At 45.8% G+C, this 21201-nt stretch overlaps 1 protein-coding gene across 1 annotated transcript in view; it reads left to right on the top strand.

The window, feature by feature from the left end:
* Window positions 1-19658, top strand: part of LOC137526020 (uncharacterized) — a 342683-nt gene extending 323025 nt beyond the window's left edge. Inside the window, exon 4 of the mRNA XM_068247231.1 lies at window positions 18055-19658. Coding sequence (XP_068103332.1) covers window positions 18055-18377 — 323 coding nt within the window. The 3' untranslated portion in view covers window positions 18378-19658. The remainder of the gene's footprint in view (window positions 1-18054) is intronic.
* The last annotated feature ends 1543 nt before the right edge of the window (window positions 19659-21201 follow it).

Raw genomic sequence — 21201 nt, forward strand, 5'->3', positions numbered from 1 at the left:
TTAAAAATGTTTATTTTTGGGGAATGTTCTGAGTGTGGGAAATCTTAAAAAAAAATGACGTGGGGTCCCCCCTCCTGAGCCTCTGTAACCCCTTGTCTCCCATGCAGGCTGGGATAGCCAGAATGCGGAGCCCCGGCCGACTGGGGCTTCACACCTTGAGCTATACCAGCCCGCATGGTCCATGTTATGGGGGGGCTCCGGGGGGAGGGGCGGCCAATACTTACCTGTACCTTTAAAAAAATGCTCCCACGGCAATATCCTCGGTAATTATCCAACGTATACAGTATTCTCTATCTTGCGATCTTCAATTAAGTTGATTGAAGATCTCCCACGGCAATTACCTATACTATACCTTAGAATGCGTCCTGCTGACGTATAGCGCTGGCTCCCACTGTCCTCCTCACCTCCTCATCTGTCACCCTCAACTAGCCTGGCACCTGGTGCACAGGGTGCCAGCCTAGGTGAGGGTGACAGGTGCCGTCAGGTGGGGAGAGACAGCAGGAGCGGGCACTATACAGCCTGCACAGGACGCATTCTAAGGTATAGTAACCGGCTCATCAATGAGACGCTTCTTTTTGTATTGAATCGAATGAATCGGTTCAGAGCTGATTCATTCAATTCAATACCAAATACTACACCTTAGAATGCGTCCTGTGCGGACGTATAGCGCAGGCTCCCGCTGTCTCTCCCCACCTCCCCATCTGTCACCCTCACCTAGGCTGGCAGTCGGTACACCAATGGGTGCACCAGGTGCCAGGCTAGGTGAGGGTGACAGGTGAGGAGGCGGGGAGGACAGCGGGTGCCAGCGCTATACATCAGCAGGACGCATTGTAAGGTATAGTATAGGTAATTGCCGTGGGAGATCTTCAATCAACTTAATTGAAGATCGCAAGATAGAAGATACTGTATATGTTGGATCATTACAGAGGATATTGCCGTGGGAACATTTTTTTAAAGGTACAGGTAAGTATTTCTGGTTAATTAAGATTATTAAAGGACTTTTTTTGTGGTTGTGTTTTTATTTCATTTAACCCTTTGTGGAAATGGGTAATGGGTACTTTGTACTCCTATGCTCATTTCTCCTTCTTAAAGGGACTCCCAGATGCCACCATGATCCCCCCTAGGGAGTCGTCGTCCCCACCTCCTCCTGGGGCACCGGAGGTGGGGAAGAGCCCCTTGTCCATGGATTGGACAAGGGCTCCAGGTGGGAGAGGGAGGCTTGGCCGCCCCTCCCCCCCAGAGCACCCCCATACCATGGACCATGTCGGCTGGTATAGCTCGGTGCGAAGCCCCAGTCGGCCAGGGCCCCGCATTCTGGCTATCCCAGCCTACATGGGGACAAGGGGTTACAGAGGCTCAGGAGGGGGATCCCACGTCATTTCTTTTTTCAGATTTCCCACACTCAGAACATTCCCCAAAAATAAACAGTTTCCCACTATCTTTTTAACATATCCTGCAAATTTGGTGTTGCTAGGATGTAAGGAGCCTTTGCTATTAACTGCTGGGAAACATTTCTCACGATCTGTCATTGACCGTCATTTAAATGTATCGTTTTTTTTGAACTTTTAAAATCGATTTTCTCAAAAAGTATAAGGTCTTTTTGAATTTTTTCCCCTTGCTCCCACTTTTCTTCTTAACATAACCTGCAAATTTGGTGATTCTGGCATTTAAGGGGGCTTTGCAAGTAACCCTTAAAGTGGGCGGGTTTTGGGCGACGGTAGCTGAATCCAAATTCATGATCACGGGTTAAAACCCGTGATCATGGCCAAAATCGAGAGGCACTATTCGGGAAAATTCAACTTCGAATTTGGGAGCAGGATCGTTTTTCGAATTCGACTTCGGCAACCATGAAAATCTATCAGATATTTGGGTACATTTGAATTTGAGAGACCTGATGAGCACCCCTGCTGCTGAATATCTGACTTCATTCTAAATAATAAATCAAGCGTATTACACTTCCCAAAATCATTCCCTCCCATGAGGAGTAACAGGATGTCCGGAGAAGGCCAATCATTTATTTTTTTTATATACCGTATAACTTCAATAAGGCTGTCCCACCTAAGGCCACGGACTCCGTGCCATAGAACCTGACAGGTATCCTTGTTCAATAAGAGGTTCTCTGTGTAAGGCCTCTGTCCGACCCGCCATTTTGCCCAATATATAAAGGAATGTCCTATTATCCATGTAATTTTTTTTTTTTTGCCTAAAACATAAATCAACAAACACAAAGATTAGGTCTGACATATATACGGTACCTCTGGGATTCCCAGCGTCCAATCCTCTGGATCACTGCTTCTGGTAAACCCAGTCTGGCTGCCTCAGTGGCCGCTCCGATACAAAAAGAGTGGGACGTAAACTTAAATTCCTCTAAACCCAGGCGAGTCAGGCACTTCCTGAAAATGGAACAGAACTGGAAAGTGGACATCGGCCTCCCATCCTTGTGGGCTAAAAATGAGACAGACCGTGATTTAATACTTATGAAACTTTTTATGGAATTGACTGGGCAGCAAGGGGACCCATATAACGGACCCATGCACAGCCAAACTCCTTTTTACAGTTGATCTGTCTTAGACCTATAAATAAAAACTCTTAGAAAATCATCCCCCAGATCAATGTGCTCAGACCTAAGAGAGGCTTCGGATGTCTTGCATGCAACCATTCTTGATGTATGGAGGGCTCTAAAAAAGACTAATAAAAATGCTGCACTGAACAGGACTACCTCATAATTGTCACTACAGACAGCTAGAGATGTCGCGAACCTCCGATTTTCGGTTCGCGAACACCGCTCGCGAACTTCCGTGGAAGGTTCGGTTCGCGGAAAATTCGCGAACCGCAATAGACTTCAATGGGGAGGCGAACTTTGCAAAATAGAAAAAATTATGCTGGCCACAAAAGTGATGGAAAAGATGTTTCAAGGGGTCTAACACCTGGAGGGGGGCATGGCGGAGTGGGATACATGCCCAAAGTCCCGGGGAAAAATCTGGATTTGACGCAAAGCAGCATTTTAAGGGCAGAAATCACATTGAATGCTAAATTGCAGGCCTAAAGTGCTTTCAAACATCTTGCATGTGTATGCATCAATCAGGGAGTGTAATTAGAGTACTGCTTCACACTGACACTCCAAACTCACTGTGTAACGCACCGCAAACAGCTGTTTGCGTAGTGACGGCCGTGCTGGACTGGTGCGCAACATGGCCAGAGTGCAGGCCGTGGCAGGTTTCCAGCCCATATGGTCGCCGGGCTGTGGTAGCTCAATGATAGAACAACAGTGACTGTCAAGCTGATCAAATTTGGTCTGTCCAGAATGAAGCAACGACCTTATTATCTTCTTGTATGTAGGTAGGCATAGGTAGGAGTCCCAGTATAGGTAGGTAGGCATAGGTAGGTGTCCCAGTAGTTAGCTAGGCATAGGTAGGAGACCCAGTATAGGTAGGTAGGCATAGGTAGGTGTCCCAGCAGTTAGCTAGGCATAGGTAGGAGACCCAGTATAGGTAGCTAGGTGCCTCAGTAGTTAGCTAGGCATAAGTAGGAGACCCAGTATAGGTAGGTAGGCATAGGTAGGTGTCCCAGCAGTTAGCTAGGCATAGGTAGGAGACCCAGTATAGGTAGGTAGGCATAAGTAGGTGTCCCAGTAGTTAGCTAGGCATAGGTAGGAGACCCAGTATAGGTAGGTAGGTGCCTCAGTAGTTAGCTAGGCATAGGTAGGAGACCCAGTATAGGTAGCTAGGTGCCTCAGTAGTTAGCTAGGCATAGGTAGGAGACCCAGTATAGGTAGGTAGACATAGGTAGGTGTCCCAGTAGTTAGCTAGGCATAGGTGGGAGACCCAGTATAGGTAGGTAGGCATAGGTAGGTGTCCCAGTAGTTAGCTAGGCATAGGTAGGAGACCCAGTATCGGTAGGTAGGTGCCTCAGTAGTTAGCTAGGCATAGGTAGGAGACCCAGTATAGGTAGGTAGGTGCCTCAGTAGTTTGCTAGGCATAGGTAGGAGACCCAGTATAGGTAGGTAGGCATAGGTAGGTGTCCCAGTAGTTATCTAGGCATAGGTAGGAGACCCAGTATAGGTAGGTAGGCATAGGTAGGAGTCCCAGTATAGGTAGGTAGGCATAGGTAGGTGCCTCAGTAGTTAGCTAGGCATAGGTAGGAGACCCAGTATAGGTAGGTAGGTGCCTCAGTAGTTAGCTAGGCATAGGTAGGAGACCCAGTATAGGTAGGTAGGCATAGGTAGGTGTCCCAGTAGTTAGCTAGGCATAGGTAGGAAACCCAGTATAGGTAGGTAGGCATAGGTAGGTGTCCCAGTAGTTAGCTAGGCATAGGTAGGAGACCCAGTATAGGTAGGTAGGTGCCTCAGTAGTTAGCTAGGCATAGGTAGGAGACCCAGTATAGGTAGGTAGATGCCTCAGTAGTTAGCTAGGCATAGGTAGGAGACCCAGTATAGGTAGGTAGGCATAGGTAGGTGTCTCAGTAGTTAGCTAGGCATAGGTAGGAGACCCAGTATAGGTAGGTAGGCATAGGTAGGAGTCCCAGTATAGGTAGGTAGGCATAGATAGGTGCCTCAGTAGTTAGCTAGGCATAGGTAGGAGACCCAGTATAGGTAGGTGCCTCAGTAGTTAGCTAGGCATAGGTAGGAGACCCAGTATAGGTAGGTAGGCATAGGTAGGTCCCCTAGTATAGGTAGGTAGGTAGGTGTCCCCGTATAGGTAAGTAGGTTCCCCAGTAGTTAGGTAGGCATAGGTAGGTGTCCCAGTATAGATAGTTAGGCAGGGCCTGGCTGGCACAGTAATAACTATTACCAAGGTCCAGCTGCAACAGATAGGACTGTATAATGTCAGTGAGCAACACACACACAAAAAACACACCAGGAAAACATTAAAGCTCTCAAATGAGCTATTGAATGAGGGGTGCTATTTTAGCAATAACAATCAGCCAGGAGCAAGCCAAGAGCCTAACTAATCTTTCCCTAGGAGAAAAAATCTGCAGCAGCTCTCCCTAGTCTGTCTATTTGCAGCAGGCACACGAGTGAGTGTCATGGCCAGCGAGCCTGCCTTATATAAGGGGGGGTGGGGCTCCAGGGCTTAGTGTAGCCTGAATGGCTACAATGTGCCTGCTGACTGTGATGCAGAGGGTCAAAGTTGACCCTCATAGTGCATTATGGGGTGAATCGAACTTCCGCAAAAGTTCGCATGGTCCAGGCGAACGCGAACCACCAAAGTTCGCCTGGAACCGTTCGCAGGCGAACCGTTCGCGACATCTCTACAGACAGCTTTTAAAACTGCAAAGAAATTCTGAAGCATCTGGAAAGAGACCGGTCTACGTGAATCCACCGGCCAGCCTCCTTTTCCCATGCCTTTCAGAAATTGCTTAACCACCGGATAGGAACTAGGGGTCGGAGAGCCCGCTAATCTTCGAAAGAAGGAGATCCCAGTTAATGTCTTATTTATAATGCTAATAGATGAGCCTTTCTCAACATCCTGGCATATGAATAACACAAATAAATCAGGTGTGTCAATAAGGGGAGGGACAGAATAAAAGTATACAAAACAACACCAGTGGTTCCAGGAAGCTACATAGTCAGCCCATGTGTGGTTGGACACAGAATTTCTCACCATATCATGAATTAAGACCAAATGAGGCTCCATAAATGACTTGGGCAGGGGGTTTTCTCCTGATCTGCTGCCGAAACTAAGGATCTGAATAAATCCAGCTGTTGGCGAGACAAAGCATCGGCAATGATATTTCTCTCACCCTTTAAGTATGAAGCCTTGATCCAGATATTATATCTGAGGCATAATAACACTAAGTGCCTAAGCAGTTTAACCACCCCTTTTGACTTGGCTGACAGGCAGTTAATGGTGTACATCACACCCTTATTGTCACTGTGTAACTACATTCTTCTATTGGCAAACTGGCTGCCCCAAATTACCAAAGATACTACAACTGGGAATAATTCTAGTAACAAAATATTTTTGGTGGCTCCTGCCTGTATCCAGGAAAGAGGCCAGCGTTCTGCCGACCAATGCCCCTTCAATAGGCGCTATAGCCCGTCGCACCTGTAGCATCAGTAAAAAAAATCCATTTCATAATCCATAATAAACCTGTGCTGCCATATCAATTTTCCATTGTAGCTTGAAAGAAAATTTGATCACACTAAAAATTTTCTTTAACCTCCCTTCCTAGTCTAACGTGCATGTGAGGGGATTTTAAGCCTGCAATTACTCTTGCCAGTCTTCTAGAAAACACCCTGCCCATTGGCATTACTCGCGATGCAAACGCCAAGTGCCCTATTAAGGTTTGAACGTCCTTCACTGTGGCCTTGTCCATTGCTAACAATGAACGAATTAATGACTGGATTAAATTCATCTTTTCTTTTAGCAACCAGAATTCCATCTCTTTCATATCTACTGTATGGTGATTCCTAAAAATTCTAACAATGTGGTAGGGGATGCGTCGCTGTCTTTTCATTCACCAGAGGGACACCAAATTCCTTAATGGTATACTGTACATAAAAAAATCAAGAAGTGCCTGACACGCACTCGACCCCCCAGGACCAATCAAAAGGAAGTCATCTAGATAATGAACTAGGGTGCCCTGTGTCAGCTTCTGTGACACTACCCATTCTAAAAAGGTGGCAAAGGAATCAAAGTAAAAACATGATGATGAGCAGCCTATTGGGAGGCAGCAATTAAAAAAAAACCTTTCCCTTGAAACATAAACCCAGAGAATTAAATTCATCCGGGTGTATAGGGAGCAAACAAAATGCAGACTGTATATCTGTTTTAGCTAGAAGTGCATTCCTGACAAATTGACAAATTACGGCCAAGGTTTGGCCAAAAGTCACATAAGTTACTGAAATCAAATTTTTGTCAATTGCATCATTTAACAAGAAATATTAAGGAAAGGACAGATGATGTATCATTCTAAACTCATTTGGAGTTTTCTTTGGGACTACCCCCAATGGGGAGGTTCGAAAATTCCTGAAGGAGGGGGGGGAATCATATGGCCCAGATACTCGGCCAGCCTCTACTTCTTTACAGATTTTCTTGAAAGCGACTAATGGGTAGCGATCAATGGATTTCAGGTTCGGGACAATCTCGCAACCTTGACCATAAGACTTAGGGATGTCAAAACCTTGTTTCAAACCTTTAATGAGAAGCTGGCTGCTCCCCTGATTTGGATATACCTTTAACCAAGGTAGTATTTTTTGAAACCTCACTGGGGTCGGAGCTCTTGAGAAAAAGCTCCTTGGTGGACCCCTGAACCCACATACCTATTCTTTTGAAGCATGTAGATGCTGAATGTACCCCACCACAGAAGTTACACTCATGTTTATAGCGACAATTTGCCTGAAATTTACACTGACCTTCGTTGAAGGTGAAACATAAACCTTTTTAAAGGATCCAGATGCATTTACATGTTGTTCAGGAGGTGCTGCGTGCTGAGGAAGCATATAGCTAATCCATAAACCAAGGTCCTTAGACACCCAAAACAGAGAAGGGTGTACCGCTAACCGTGTCGGAATGCTTCATTGTACAAGAATTAAGCAGTTCTACCGAACTGCCTATATGCCTCATTAATTATCTCAACATGTTGGAATAACCCCATGCATGCCTCCGGCTTCTTCTCTCCCAAAATGCTTGCGTATATACAAAAGGCTTGAAGCCAATTGTGAAATGAACGCACAACCGGCAATTCCTCTCCTCCTTCCCTTCTTTCTTCTCCTTATTTACAAATTCCTTGTTAGCAGGCAATAATGACAATATGTCTATGAAATCACCTTTCCAGATTTTCTCTTTAACACTGGTACTTAAGTGAAAGCCTAGCAGGGAGGGGGGCACATGGTAAAGCCTCTTTATAATGGGTTTCTGTGACTCCAGAGTGGAGGGACATCACTTACAGAAGCCGGAGGATTATTTGGGGTTACCCACACCTCAGCAGGCGAAGCAGGTGCCTTTATAGACTGAGCCACCTCCTTAGCCCCTGCTGACAGCTGACCACCCTTAACAGTATCCGATAATGACTGTAACATAACAGTGTATTAAAATGTTCATTAACATAATTGCAATACTGGGAATTTAATATCTCACCTGGCAGGGCTGAAGCACTGTCATCCCTCCTCTCTCCTTGATCAGATTCCTGGCTGGGACCTTCTTGAGGTTCCTCCGTCACAGCTCCCTGGCTGCTGTCTTCTGGGACTCCCCAAGGCTAGAGATGTCGCGAACCTCCGATTTTCGGTTCGCGAACCCTGTTCGCGAACTGCCGCGGAAGGTTCGGTTCGCATGAACTTCTGCGAACCGCAATAGACTTCAATGGGGAGGTGAACTTTGAAAACTAGAAACATTTATGCTGGCCAGAAAAGTGATGGAAAAGATGTTTCAAGGTGTCTAACACCTGAGATCTTTCAGTGACTATAAGAGGGGAATTTTTTTTTTCAAAAATACCTTATATTTTTATTTTTTATAATATTTTATAATATATTTTTATATTTTAAAGTAACTTCTTCTGACCGTGGGAAAATTAAGCGCCCGCCGACTTTAGCAGTTAATAGCAAAGCCGCTTTAAAAGCTAGACACACCAAACTTGCAGAAAATGTTAAGAAGAACAGTGGGAATAAGAGGAAAATTTTTTTTCAAAAAGACCTTATAGTTTTTGAGAAAATTAATTTTAAAGTTTCAATGTAAATTCTCCTTCTGACCGTGGGAAAATATACCCCCGCCGACTTTAGTGGTTAATTGCAAAGCCCCTTTAAAAGCTAGCAACACCAAAATTACTGGGAATGTTAAAGAGACACTGAAGCGAAAAAAAAAATATGATATAATGAATTGGTTGTGTACTATGAATAATTACTAGAAGATTAGCAGCAAAGAAAATATTCTCATACTTTTATTTTCAGGTATATAGTGTTTTTTCTAACATTGCATTATCCTATAATATGTGCAGATTACACAACACTCAGCATTCAAAATGAGTCTTTCAGAGCAGTCTGTGAAGTAATGACATCTCCTCTGCCAGATGAAAAGTAAACAGTTCAATTACAATTGAGATAATAAAAGTCAGATAACAGCCCTCTCCACGACCAAGTTAGTCGGAGAGCTTAATAGCTTTTTTGCATAGAGATAACAACTGGAGTTTCTCAACTCTTCCTGTACTGGAAACAATTAGACTGATGTATCTGATCTTAATGTTTTTTTTCTTAGCTGTACTACACATACAAATCATAATATCATATTTTTTTTTCCGCTTCAGTGTCTCTTTAAGAAGAACAGTGGGAACAAGAGGAACATTTTTTTTTCAAAAAGACCTTATAGTTTTTGAGAAAATCGATTTTAAAGTAAAAAAAAAAAGTCGATTCATAAAAAAAAAGAACCGATTAATTAAAAAGATCCGGCTCATTCATAGTTAGTATAGCAGAGAGCCATTAGTATAGCAGAGAATGCGTCCTCGGAAGGACATGAAGCTGCTGGCTCCTGCTGCTGTCTCTCCCCACCTGCATGCACCTGTCAACCCCCACTTAGGCTGCCATCCAGCGCACCCATGGGTGAACTGGGTGCCAGCCTAGGTGGGGGTTGACAGGTGCAGGCAGGCAGGTGGGGAGAGACAGCGGGAGCTAGCAGCTATGCGTCCGAAAGGACGCATTCTCTGCTATGTGGGTGGGAGGCTTTGGAGATCTTCAATCAACTTAATAGAAGATCGCAACATAAGAGGATACAGTTCGTTGGATCATTTACCGAGGATATTGGCGTGGGAAATTTTTTTTAAAGGTACAGGTAAGTATTTCTGGTTAACTAAGAAAATTAAAGTACTTTTTTCGTGGTTGTGTTTTTATTTCATTTAACCCTTTGTGGAAATGGGTAAGGGGTACTTTGTACCTCTATACTCATTTCTCCTGGGAGGGGGTGGGCATCTGGGGTCCCCTTCTTAAAGGGGACTCCCAGATGCCACCATGAACCCCCCCAGGGAGTCGTCGCCCCCACCTCCTCCTGGGGCACCGGAGGTGGGGAAGAGCCCCTTGTCCATGGATTGGACAAGGGCTCCGGGGGGGGAAGGGGAAGGCTTGGCTGCCCCTCCCCCCCGGAGCCCCCCATACCATGGACCATGTGGTCTGGTATAGCTCAGGGTGCAAAGCCCCAGTCGGCCGGGGCTCCGCATTCTGGCTATCCCAGCCTGCATGGGGGACAAGGGGTTACAGAGGCTCGGGAGGGGGGACCCCACGTCATTTTTTTTTCAGATTTCCCACACTCAGCACATACATACATAAATCGCAGCCATGGCCGTTAGCAATGTCTGAATCTCACGAAATGTCTCATGCAGGTAGAAGACATATTGTTAGACTTGAACTCCAAAGATGGGTTCCCTACATCTCTGCAAAACAGAGTTACAGGGGTGCAAAAGTAGTAAAATCCCCCATAGGCTTTCATTGGCTCCCTATTTCATTTTCCAAAATCTCACATCTTTTCAAAGGGCAATTGCTCAGCAGTGGGAAATTTTCTAGCATTGTAGGAACTCTTAGGAAGATCATAACTGGTGAGTTTCGGGCCCCTAGGCCGAAGAGGTCATAGCCTAGGGTCACAAAAACCTGTTTATTTGGGCAATTTCAATGGTGGCGATCCTGACGTACATAAATCGCAGCCATGGCCGTTAGCAATGTCTGAATCTCACGAAATGTCTCATGCAGGTAGAAGACATATTGTTAGACTTGGACTCCAAAGATGGGTTCCCTACATCTCTGCAAACCAGAGTTACAGGGGTGCAAATGTAGTAAAATCCCCCATAGGCTTTCAATGGCTCCCTATTTCACTTTCCAAAATCTCACATCTTTTCAAAGGGCAATTGCTCAGCAGTGGCAAATTTTCTAGCATTGTAGGAACTGTTAGGGGGATCATGACTGGTTAGTTTTGCCACCGCTGAGCCATTGCCCTTTGAAATGGTGTGAGATTTTGGAACGTGAAATAGGAGACCCAATGAAAGCCTATGGGGGATTATACCACTTTTGCACCCCTGTCGGCCGCTAGCCAATCGGAAGAGGCAGACAGGAGAGGGGCGGCACAGCGGGAATGGAGGACGCCGCGACGTCATAGCTGGGGGCGGTGCTGGGCACAATGCGTCAGCGCACGCTGCCCGCCGCCCCCTTCGCTCGCCGGAGTCTTCTTCTATGCCGCACATCTGCCCTGACTCTAGCCAGCGCGGCCGAAGGAGGGGAGACCAGGAGGAGCCCCAGACACCGCCGCTGGAACTGGAGGGAGGTGAGTGGCACCTACACCTAACTACTCTATACCTGGCTAACTATACTGAAGGCACCCACACCTAACTACACTATACCTGGCTAACTATACTGAAGGCCCCTATACCTATCTACCTATACTGAAGGCACTTATACCTAGCTACCTAAATGTTGGTAGATCTCCTGGGGTTGGCATATTTTAAAGTAGCTCGCGAGCCGAAAAAGTGTGGGCACCCCTGCCCTAGGCTATGACCTCTTTGGCCTAGGGGCCCGAAACTCACCAGTCATGATCCCCCTAAGAGTCCCTACAATGCTAGAAAATTTGCCACTGCTGAGCCATTGTCCTTTGAAAAAATTTGAGATTTTTGAAAGTGAAATAGGGAGCCTAATGGAAGCCTATGGCAGAATTCAGCACTTTTGCACCCCTATAATTCTGGTTGGTTATCATCATCACCCGCCGACTTTAGCAGTTAATAGCAAAGGCCCCTTACATCCTAGCAACACCAAATTTGCAGGATATGTTAAAAAGATAGCAGGAAACAATATTTAACGGACTTCCTAGGCCACAAATGTGAAAAAAGTTAAATACATAATCCAGATCCATGGAGGACGCCATCCGTGCCCTCCCATTCATTCCCCCATGGCTCCCGCAGTAATATCGGCCCCTCCAAACGGGTCGGGTTCTCATTCCCTCCTCAATATGGCCGCCACAGATTGCCGTCTGCATAGGCGCGATTGCGGCTGCGCAGCTCTAGGCCCTCCTCCCGCCGCGTCATCAATATGCGTGCATACATCGGACGCATCGGGAGGAAGTGCTAGAGCTGCGCAGCCGCAATCGCGTTTATGCGGACTGCGCAGCCGCGGTAATCTGTGGCGACCATATTGAAGGGGGAATGAGTTGAGAACCCGACCCGTTCAGAGGGGTCGGGACTCGACCAGGGCCATTATTAGTGCTGGAGGCATGGCGGAATTAACGGGAGGGTGCGGATGGCGTCCTCAATGGATATGGATTATGAAAAGGTATTAAACTTTTTTCACATTTATGGCCTCGGAAGTCCTTTAAAAAATGTTTTTATTTTTTTTATTTGCTGTGTGTGGGAAATCTGAAAAAAAATGGTGTGGGGTCCCCCCTCCCAAGCCTCTGTAACCCCTTGTCCCCCATGCAGGCTGGGATAGCCAGAATGCGGAGCCCCGGCCGACTGGGGCTTCACACCCTGAGCTATACCAGCCCGCATGGTCCATGGTATGGGGGGGCTCCCCCCCTGGAGCCCTTGTCCAAGCCATGGACAAGGGGCTCTTCCCCACCTCCGGTGCCCCAGGAGGGGGTGGGGGCGACGACTCCCTGGGGGGGTTCATGGTGGCATCTGGGAGTCCCCTTTAAGAAGGGGACCCCAGATGCCCACCCCCCTCCCAGGAGAAATGAGTATAGGGGTACAAAGTACCCCTTACCCATTTCCACAAAGGGTTAAATGAAATAAAAACACAACCACGAGAAAAGTATTTTATTATTCTAAATTAACCATAAATACTTACCTGTACCTTTAAAAAAGTTTTCCCACGCCAATATCCACAGTAAATGATCCAACGAACTGTATCCTCTTATGTTGCGATCTTCAATTAAGTTGATTGAAGATCTCCGATGCCTCCCACATAGCAGAGAATGCGTCCTTTTGGACGCATAGCTGCCGGCTCCTGCTGTCTCTCCCCACCTCCTCACCTGTCACTCTCACCTAGCCTGGCACCCATGGGTGCACTGAATGCCAGGCTAGGTGAGGGTGACAGGTGCAGGCAGGTGGGGAGAGACAGCAGTGGAGCCGGCAGCTTCACGTCCTGCTCAGGACGCATTCTCTGCTATACTAACGGTTCTTGAATCATCTGGTTCTTTTTAATGAATCGGTTCTTTTTTTTTATGAATCGGCTCATTTTACTTTGAAACTTTAAAATTGATTTTCTCAAAAAGTATAAGGTCTTTTTGAAAAAAAATGTTTCCTCTTGTTCCCACTGTTCCACTTAACATTCCCAACAATTTTGGTGTTTCTACTATGTAAGGGGACTTTGCTATTAACCGTTAAAGTCGGCGGCCATCAAAGTCTATGGGCGAACCGAACTTTGAAAAAAAGTTCCCGGTTCTCTGCGAACGCGAACCACCAAAGTTCGCCTGGAACCATTCGCCGGCGAACCGTTCGCTACATCTCTACCCAAGGCATAGTGTGCTGGCCTCTGCTGCCCTTAGACTTATTCCTGGAAGCAGATCTATGAGGAGGAGGCGGGGAGAACACTCTTCTTGCTTTCCAGGGGCGTTTGCCTGGCCCCTTAACCTGCAGAGCTCCTCCCCTGCCTTCCTCCTTCATGGCTCCAGGCTCCTCAACCCGTCTCTCTTGTGCCCAGTCTCACTGCCACCTCCCTTCGTCCTCTTTCTCACTGCTGGAGCTCCTCCCTCTAATGGAGCCACCCAAGAGGGGAGCTAAGGTGGCCTCCTCTTCCTTCCCCTGACTCTTCCTCTGCAAACGTGGATGGGCCCGCAATGGCTGCGACTTCACTGGTGGCAGGTGAAAGAAGCTCCTGCAGCCAGTCATCGCCGTCCTCCTTCATCTCGGTAGGTGAAGGGACGTTCGGGGAAACAGTCTTCTTTTCAAATTTGGCCACTGCACTGGATACACGGCCAGTCCTTTATAGACCCCTAAGGCTCCTGATTGGGTCCTTCTCGAAGCCCGCGAAGAGGCGGGCGAATCAGCTTCTCCAGCTCAATCTTCTCCCAGGCTCCCAGGACATGCAGCTGCCTGTAATCAGAGAGCAGAACCAACAACCTGCATTTTCAACACCCCTAATGGGGTTTTGCGGGCAGGTGTGGCACTCTCATGTGGAGACAGGTCTACTACCTGTCCCTTAACCTTTCTTGCCGGTTATCCCGAGCTCAGTTCGGGGTAACCTGCGTAGGAGGATTTCTCAGGCCCCGCTGGGCCGATTTTCAAATTTTTTTTCCTGCACGCAGCTAGCACTTTGCTAGCTGCGTGCAGTTTCCAATCGCCGCCGCTTGCCGCCGATTCGCCGCTACCCGCCGCGTCGCCCCCCCCCCCCTCCAGACCCCCTGCGCAGCCTGGCCAATCAGTGCCAGCCAGCGCTGAGGGGTGGATCGGGGTTCCCTCTGAAGTCCCGACGTCCATGACGTCGGTGACGTCATCCCGCCCGGTCGCCATGGCGACCGGGGAAGCCCAGCAGGAAATCCCGTTCTGAACGGGATTTCCTGCTTACTCTGATCGCCGAAAGCGATCAGAGTGGATAGGGGGATGCCGCTTAACAGTACATTAAGTCATCGGATAGGAATAAGATTGGAATTGCATGCTGCAGTAAGTGCTCAGTTGCAGTGAGTGCTAATTAATGCAGGTATGTGCTACGCTGCAGTCCATTCAGTGAGTTCTGAGCAGCAGCTGGTAGTAGGTATTCACTCCCATCACCCTCCTCTCTCCCAATAACATCACACACCATAATACTGGACTTCCTTGCACTATTCATTTTGTTCTCCTCAGTACTCACACTAGATCATGTCCTATAGCCTTTGCATTTTCACTAATTATCCTCCCTTTTCTTCACCCCACATGTTAAACATATACTGTAAAGATGTTATAAACCTGAACAAGATTGTACAGTGTATGGGGAGTTAATGTGCATTGGCAGCATATATCTGGCGGAGTGAAGCATTATTAGCAGTTTAACATCTCTTCCAGCAGCTGCAGTGTTGCCTTAAACCACTATGAACAGATGTAATAACACTTGCAGTCCCTCTGACTGCAACAGGGTAGTTCATCTGTTAGGGTTCATTCACACTTACAACCGCAAAACGCCGGCGATTACCGCTGGCATTTTGCGGGAGTGATTTCTCCATGATTAACGCGGAAAAATAACTGGATACTGTAGCCGTTTGGAAACGACGGCGCTTAGCAGTGCTATGCATGCTAATTGCGATGGCTAATCGCAAATCACTGCATGTAACACGTTTGTGGTTAGCGCTAACCACAAACGTGGCCGTGAGATCACTGCCATAGTGTTACATGTGCTAGCGGTTTTTAAAAACCGCTAGAAATTTGCCTTGAGCGCTCAGATGTGAACAGAGTCGGACCCTAAAACCTGCTCTGAGAGGTAAGCCCATCTAGGTAGTATTAAACTTTGTTTAAAAATTGTGGTGGAGGTGGGAAGGGGGATAGCGTCTAGCTAATCAGACTTTCACATGGCTCTTTGTCAAATGCTACAGCCACTGATAAATCATCTTCATTTTGTGAACATGTCCCAGCAGTCTTGTTGCAGGGGCTGCAGCATCATCCACAATACAGGATTCTCAGATGGGAGCTGGCTTAGCAGAAACACTCACACATCCTGTGGATGGCAGGAGAGGAGGAGAGCTGGCTGTAGCCATGCGGTATGTGTCTCCTGTGTGCTGTACAGAGCAGAGCCATGGAGCCTGTGTCTATCTGCCAGAAAGCATGTGGCACTGAACTTGGGAGAAACAGGCATCAGCTGATAGTGGCTGCAGACAGCTCACTCCTCTCCTGCCATCCACAGAAAATATTAGAGCATGAAGTGATTTGCTTACCTCATGCTAAACACGATCTAGACAGAGCTAAAGGGGGGCTGAATTGGGCAGAGCTGGAGGGGGCTGAACTAAGCACAGCTGAAATGGAGCTGCCACATCAGGAGGAGGATCTGGACATGCACGTGTTCAGAAGCAGCACCTGCTACCTTCTGTGAAGAGAGGGAGGGAGAATGCAAGAGAGAAGGAAGGAACCCAGGACATCATAGAAAGGGGGTAGGATGCAGCAGGGGCGTAACTAGAAGTCCTCAGGCCCCACTGCAAGAATTTGAGTGGGGCCCCCCTCCCCCCCAGTGCCCGCTCAGGGCCATTTTAGGGGCAGGAGGGGTCGCAGCATGAGGGGAGAGCTTGGTAGCACGTTGGTGGGGAGGGGGGACGGTCCCCCCTCACCTCGGGCTCTCCCCTCTGCGCTCCCCTCCTGCATCTATGTAAGGGGTAGCAGTGGCGGAATGGAGGTAATTATAGCTGCCGCCGCCGCCACTGCTACCACTTACATAGATGCAGGAGGGGAGCGCAGAGGAAAGAGCCCGAGGTGAGGGGGGGGACCGTCCCCCCTCCCCACCGATGTGCTATCAAGCTCTCCCCTCATGCTGCGACCCCTCCTGCCGCCCTAAAACGACCATGAGCGCCCCCCCCCCCCCTGCAGGGGAAGGGGCTGCTTCCCCTATTGTTACACCAGTGGGATGCAGGATTTAGGGGCGGAAACCATGATAGTCCCGACCAAATCGGGTCTGTTGTGATCTCTGGGTGCATAACATTGTTGTTTTCTGCTCATTATATAGCCGCCTGCTCGATATCGGAGAATAGCATCAGTCTTATGATAGTCGCACTTCATTATATAGCCACTTTCATTATATAGCCACTTTCATTATATAGCCACTTTTTTATAGCCACTTTAGAGCCATGATAGAGGAGAATAGAGCCGCTAAATGCCCTGCTATAGGCAAGACATTCTCTTGTAGCTGTGAAATGTGCCAATTTGACCAACCAGTGCACCATGATAATTACATTAGCGGTATTTAACATTGACGTAATAGCTGTGCCCATTTCAACATGCATTATTTTCAACGTGTCTGATCCTTACACCTTTTTTTACTGAATGTCTTTTTAGTGTTCTGTCTCGATCCCCATTTTGTGTGAGGCACACTTCTGAAGACCCAGTCTGTACAGCAATGTCTCCACACTGATTCATAAACCTCAATAATTCACATTTACACATTGTAATCGTAATGTGAAATTTTTGGGAAAATCATAATTGATTTCGTATGTAATAGTAGTATTTCATAATTTTGCAAATCTTTTTTGCGTAATTTTTGCAAAATTTTGCGAATTTTTTGCTGAATTAGCGGTTAATAGCAAAGCCCCCATACATGCTATTGCTACCAAAATTGGTACACATGTTAAGGAGAATATTAGGTACAAGGCAGAAAAACTTTTTTTCAAAAAGACATTGTAGTTTTTGAGAAAATAGATTTTAAAATTCAAAGAAAAATGGTTTTTAAACTGTCATTTTCAAAGTTTAAAAACCATTTTTTCTTTGCATTTTTAAAAATCGATTTTCTCAAAACTCTATGGTCTATTTTGAAAATTCTTTTTTTTCTCTTGTACCCACTATTCCCTTTAACATATGTAGCAATTTTGGTGTCAGTAGCATGTATGGGGGCTTTGCTATTAACCTCAAAAGTCGGCACAAAAATATGCAACATTTCACAAAAATTACACAAAATTTTATGCGAAATTACAAATGACTACGAAATCAATTTAATTTGCAAATCGTAATTACGTATAAGCATAATTGCGAAAATGTACACAAAATTTAGCAAAATCGTAATTTTGCTGATTACGATCGTCACCACTACACAGGCATTTGTACTTGATGAAAAAAGCTCCAATTGTAATCCAACGTACCTTTACTAGCATAAAAAGCATACAGGGATGTTTTTAGAGCTCCATGTGTACTTTCAGCCCACAGTTAAGTTTAGCAAATGTGGCCAAAAGTGTGCACTGTCTGTGAGACGAAAGTGTTGTAGCTAAATGTCCGGGCTGGCATAAAAGGCACGTAGTTCAGATGTGCTAGGTCCCTTCAGTGGCATAGCAATAAGGGCACATTTCCATTATTATTATTATTATTATTATTTTTGTGGTATCTCCACATGGCATCTTATTCACATGGCCAAAAAGTTTATGTGACTTCACTTTATCTTACATTTTGAAAGCTGTTTATAATTGGGATCTTTTTTTTTCTTTCTTGCAGGTCTAATTCCCACTGTGGTCCTCACTCATGGGCAAAGTGAGAATCTAGGTGACGTATGGGGGAAATTTAATCAGTTGGGGGCAACAAACATGTTCTTTTTTGAAAATTACACTCAGCAAGATCAACGGAAACTCCGGGGCAAGCATGAAAGAATACTGAGTTGCCTTTATGAAATCACTGAAGACGTTGTGTTTCGCATGTCAGAAAAACGAGATATCTTCGCCGAACAAGCCAAGAGATCAAAAGTTCTCTTTGATTTTGTCCGTGAAAAAGAAAAAAAAAGAGCTGTGGAGAAAGCACTTTATTCAAAAGGGAACTTTTGAATTCAAAGTAATGGTGTTGCACCATTTTTTTTTTTTTAATCAGAGTACACTTTTCACAAATCCAAACTCTTTAAAATGAACAACATGCTGGAAAAACAAAATGCAGCTATCTGCATTGAAAATGGCATATCAAAGTAGATGACTAAACTAGAGATATCAGATACTAGGGTAAATTTACTAAACCTCCAGAAACATAACATAGGTATTTAACATGTTTCATAATTTGCATAAGTTACATTAAACATGCAATTGCATGCTTCAATTGCATGTTGCCTGCTACAGAAGCAATGTAGGTTTTGCATTTATGAACAGGGCCGGATTTGTATTCTTTATCGCCCAAGGCCACTGTCACCAGCCGCCCCCCCCTTCAGTATAAGTAGCCAGATAACTCCTTCCCCCTTCCCTCTAGTATAGGTAACCTGATGACCCCTCCCCCCTTTCCCTTCAGTATAGGTAGCCAGATGACTTCCTTAATCCCTCCTTCCCCCCAGTATAGGTAGCCAACTTGCCTTCACACCGCAGCAGCCATCAGTGTCACTCATTTGTCAGCTCATTTGCAGTGCCAACGCTTCATCTTCCCCTCTGTCTCCAATGCTGCCCAAGTTCATAGCCGCCCATCACAATGCAAGCGTGCACAGAGAGCAAGATGGTCACTGCACAGGGGCTAGCAGCAGAGTACCGCGATCAGGTGCTTGCCTGATCCCCCTGCATTGCAGCATTTGCATGATTGCAAATGCTGCATAAGTTTATCCTGCTGCTTTGGTGCCCTTGCTCCTGTGGTGCCCTAGGCCATGGCCTATGTGGCCTTGGCCTAAATCCGGCCCTGTTTATGAAGCAAGTTCCACAAATTACATAATGTGATATGTAAAAATGGCCACTAACGATCAAATTTCTAGCGAAAAATCGTTTGAGCGATCAGATAATTCAGATCAGAAGAAAAAAATTGTTCACTACACCATCAACGAACCAATCTTTGCTTCCTCTCTATCACAACCAACAAGAAAATCCAAATTTTGGGTTTGCCAAAATCCAATCGGACGACTATTTTTATAATCGTTTGTAATCGATTGGGCCCATCAATGGAGATTATTTACAACCAATCCGATCAGAATTTCTGATCGTTCGAATGATTTTTCGCTAGAAATTGAACCATTAGTGGCCTCCTTAATTTGCATAGAGCCTAGTAAATTCAATGGGGTCGATTCAGTAACTGGTGCTAACCTAGTTAGCACGCCTAAAGGGTTTGGGCGTGCTAACTAGGGTGCTAACCAGTTAGCATGACCAGACATCGTGCGTTGTGCAGTGCGCCGTTAACGTTGCACCCTTCGCGCGGTAACTGAACCCTTCAGTGAAATGTACCCCCCGGTGCCTTTAAAACTTTGCACCCTGACCCAATGCGACCATACGTTTATGGCGCACCCTATGCGCTGTTATTGTCGCATTGGGTGCAACATTTTCAAGGCACCAGGGGGTACATTTCACTGAAAGTTCAGTTATTGCGCGCACCGCGCAATGTTTTCAACACACTGCACAGTGCGCGAAGAGCTATTTTTCACGTGCTATAGGGCTGTTCACAAGTGTGCTAACACTTAGCACTGGTTGGTGAATCAAGCCCAATGTGTGCTTCCTGTATGCATTACATTTACATGGGCTTAGTGAATATACCCTATTGGCTGCTGACAGGGTCAGACTGGGACACTAAGGGCACACCAGGGAAGTTTCTTTTTTCTTTTTTTTTTTTCTGAGGGTGGCAGGGGGCTATGCAGGTGTTGGATTCAGCGGTGTGGATGCTGGTTAAATGTGGTGCACGTAGTGTGCTACAGCAAAAAAGGGGTGTGGCCATGCATTGGAACATGGGTGTGGTCATGATGGGTCAGGGGCAGATCCAAATGTACATGAAGTAAGTAGCAGTGCTGAAAAAGATGTCAGTGCTATGTAAATACATAGGGCTTGATTCACTAAAGTGTGCAAAGTGTTAGCATGTCAGTGAAAAGCCACTTTGCACATGCTAACATGCTTTGCACGTGCTAAATAGGGTGCTAAGTAGTTTGCATGTGCAAACTACGGTGCTAAGCAGTTTGCACGTGCTAACTACTTAGCACCCTAGTTTGCACGTGTAAAGCTTTTAGGTGTGATAACTGAGTTATCACGCTTTTGTGAATCAAGCCCATAGTATGTTAGGACATTAGATCATTGATGATCAAAAATGCCAATATTACTGTATTTTTGCATTCATTTTCACGGAAATAATGTAAAATTCGATTTTCAAGTGGAAATGCTAAAAAAACTAAGTTTTGTTATTTTTCACTTTTTTGTGAATTTTCATGGTAAAATATAGTTTTCAAGGAAAAAAAGTAACAGTAAAAATATTGTTTTTTTATGTTTTCGCTGTGAAAATATAATCTTTTTGTGTTTGTGTGGTAAAAACACTTTTTTTGCGTTTTGGCAAAAAAACACAAAAATGCAGGCACTTTTTCACGAAAATGTTTGCAAGTTGAAAATAGGATTTTCGATGCGAAAATGACTTTGGCAAAAATTTGCAAGCAACATTAGGGATTAGATTGTGAGCTGAGCTCTTCTCAGGACAGTCAGTGACATGACTTTGCACTCTGTAAAGTGCTGTAGAAGATATAAGTGATACAGTATGTACACAATTTGGTAGGACATTAGACTATGATGTGATTAGATTGTGAGCCCCACTCAGGACAGTTATTTACATTATTACTATGTGCTGTCTAATTAAGGTAAGATGTAATCTCTGTTTAAATACCTAATAATATGGTAGGACATGTCACATGACTATGGTAGAACTAGATTGTGAGCT

Source organism: Hyperolius riggenbachi, chromosome 7 (assembly GCF_040937935.1).
Source record: "Hyperolius riggenbachi isolate aHypRig1 chromosome 7, aHypRig1.pri, whole genome shotgun sequence".
Classification (NCBI taxonomy): domain Eukaryota; kingdom Metazoa; phylum Chordata; class Amphibia; order Anura; family Hyperoliidae; genus Hyperolius; species Hyperolius riggenbachi.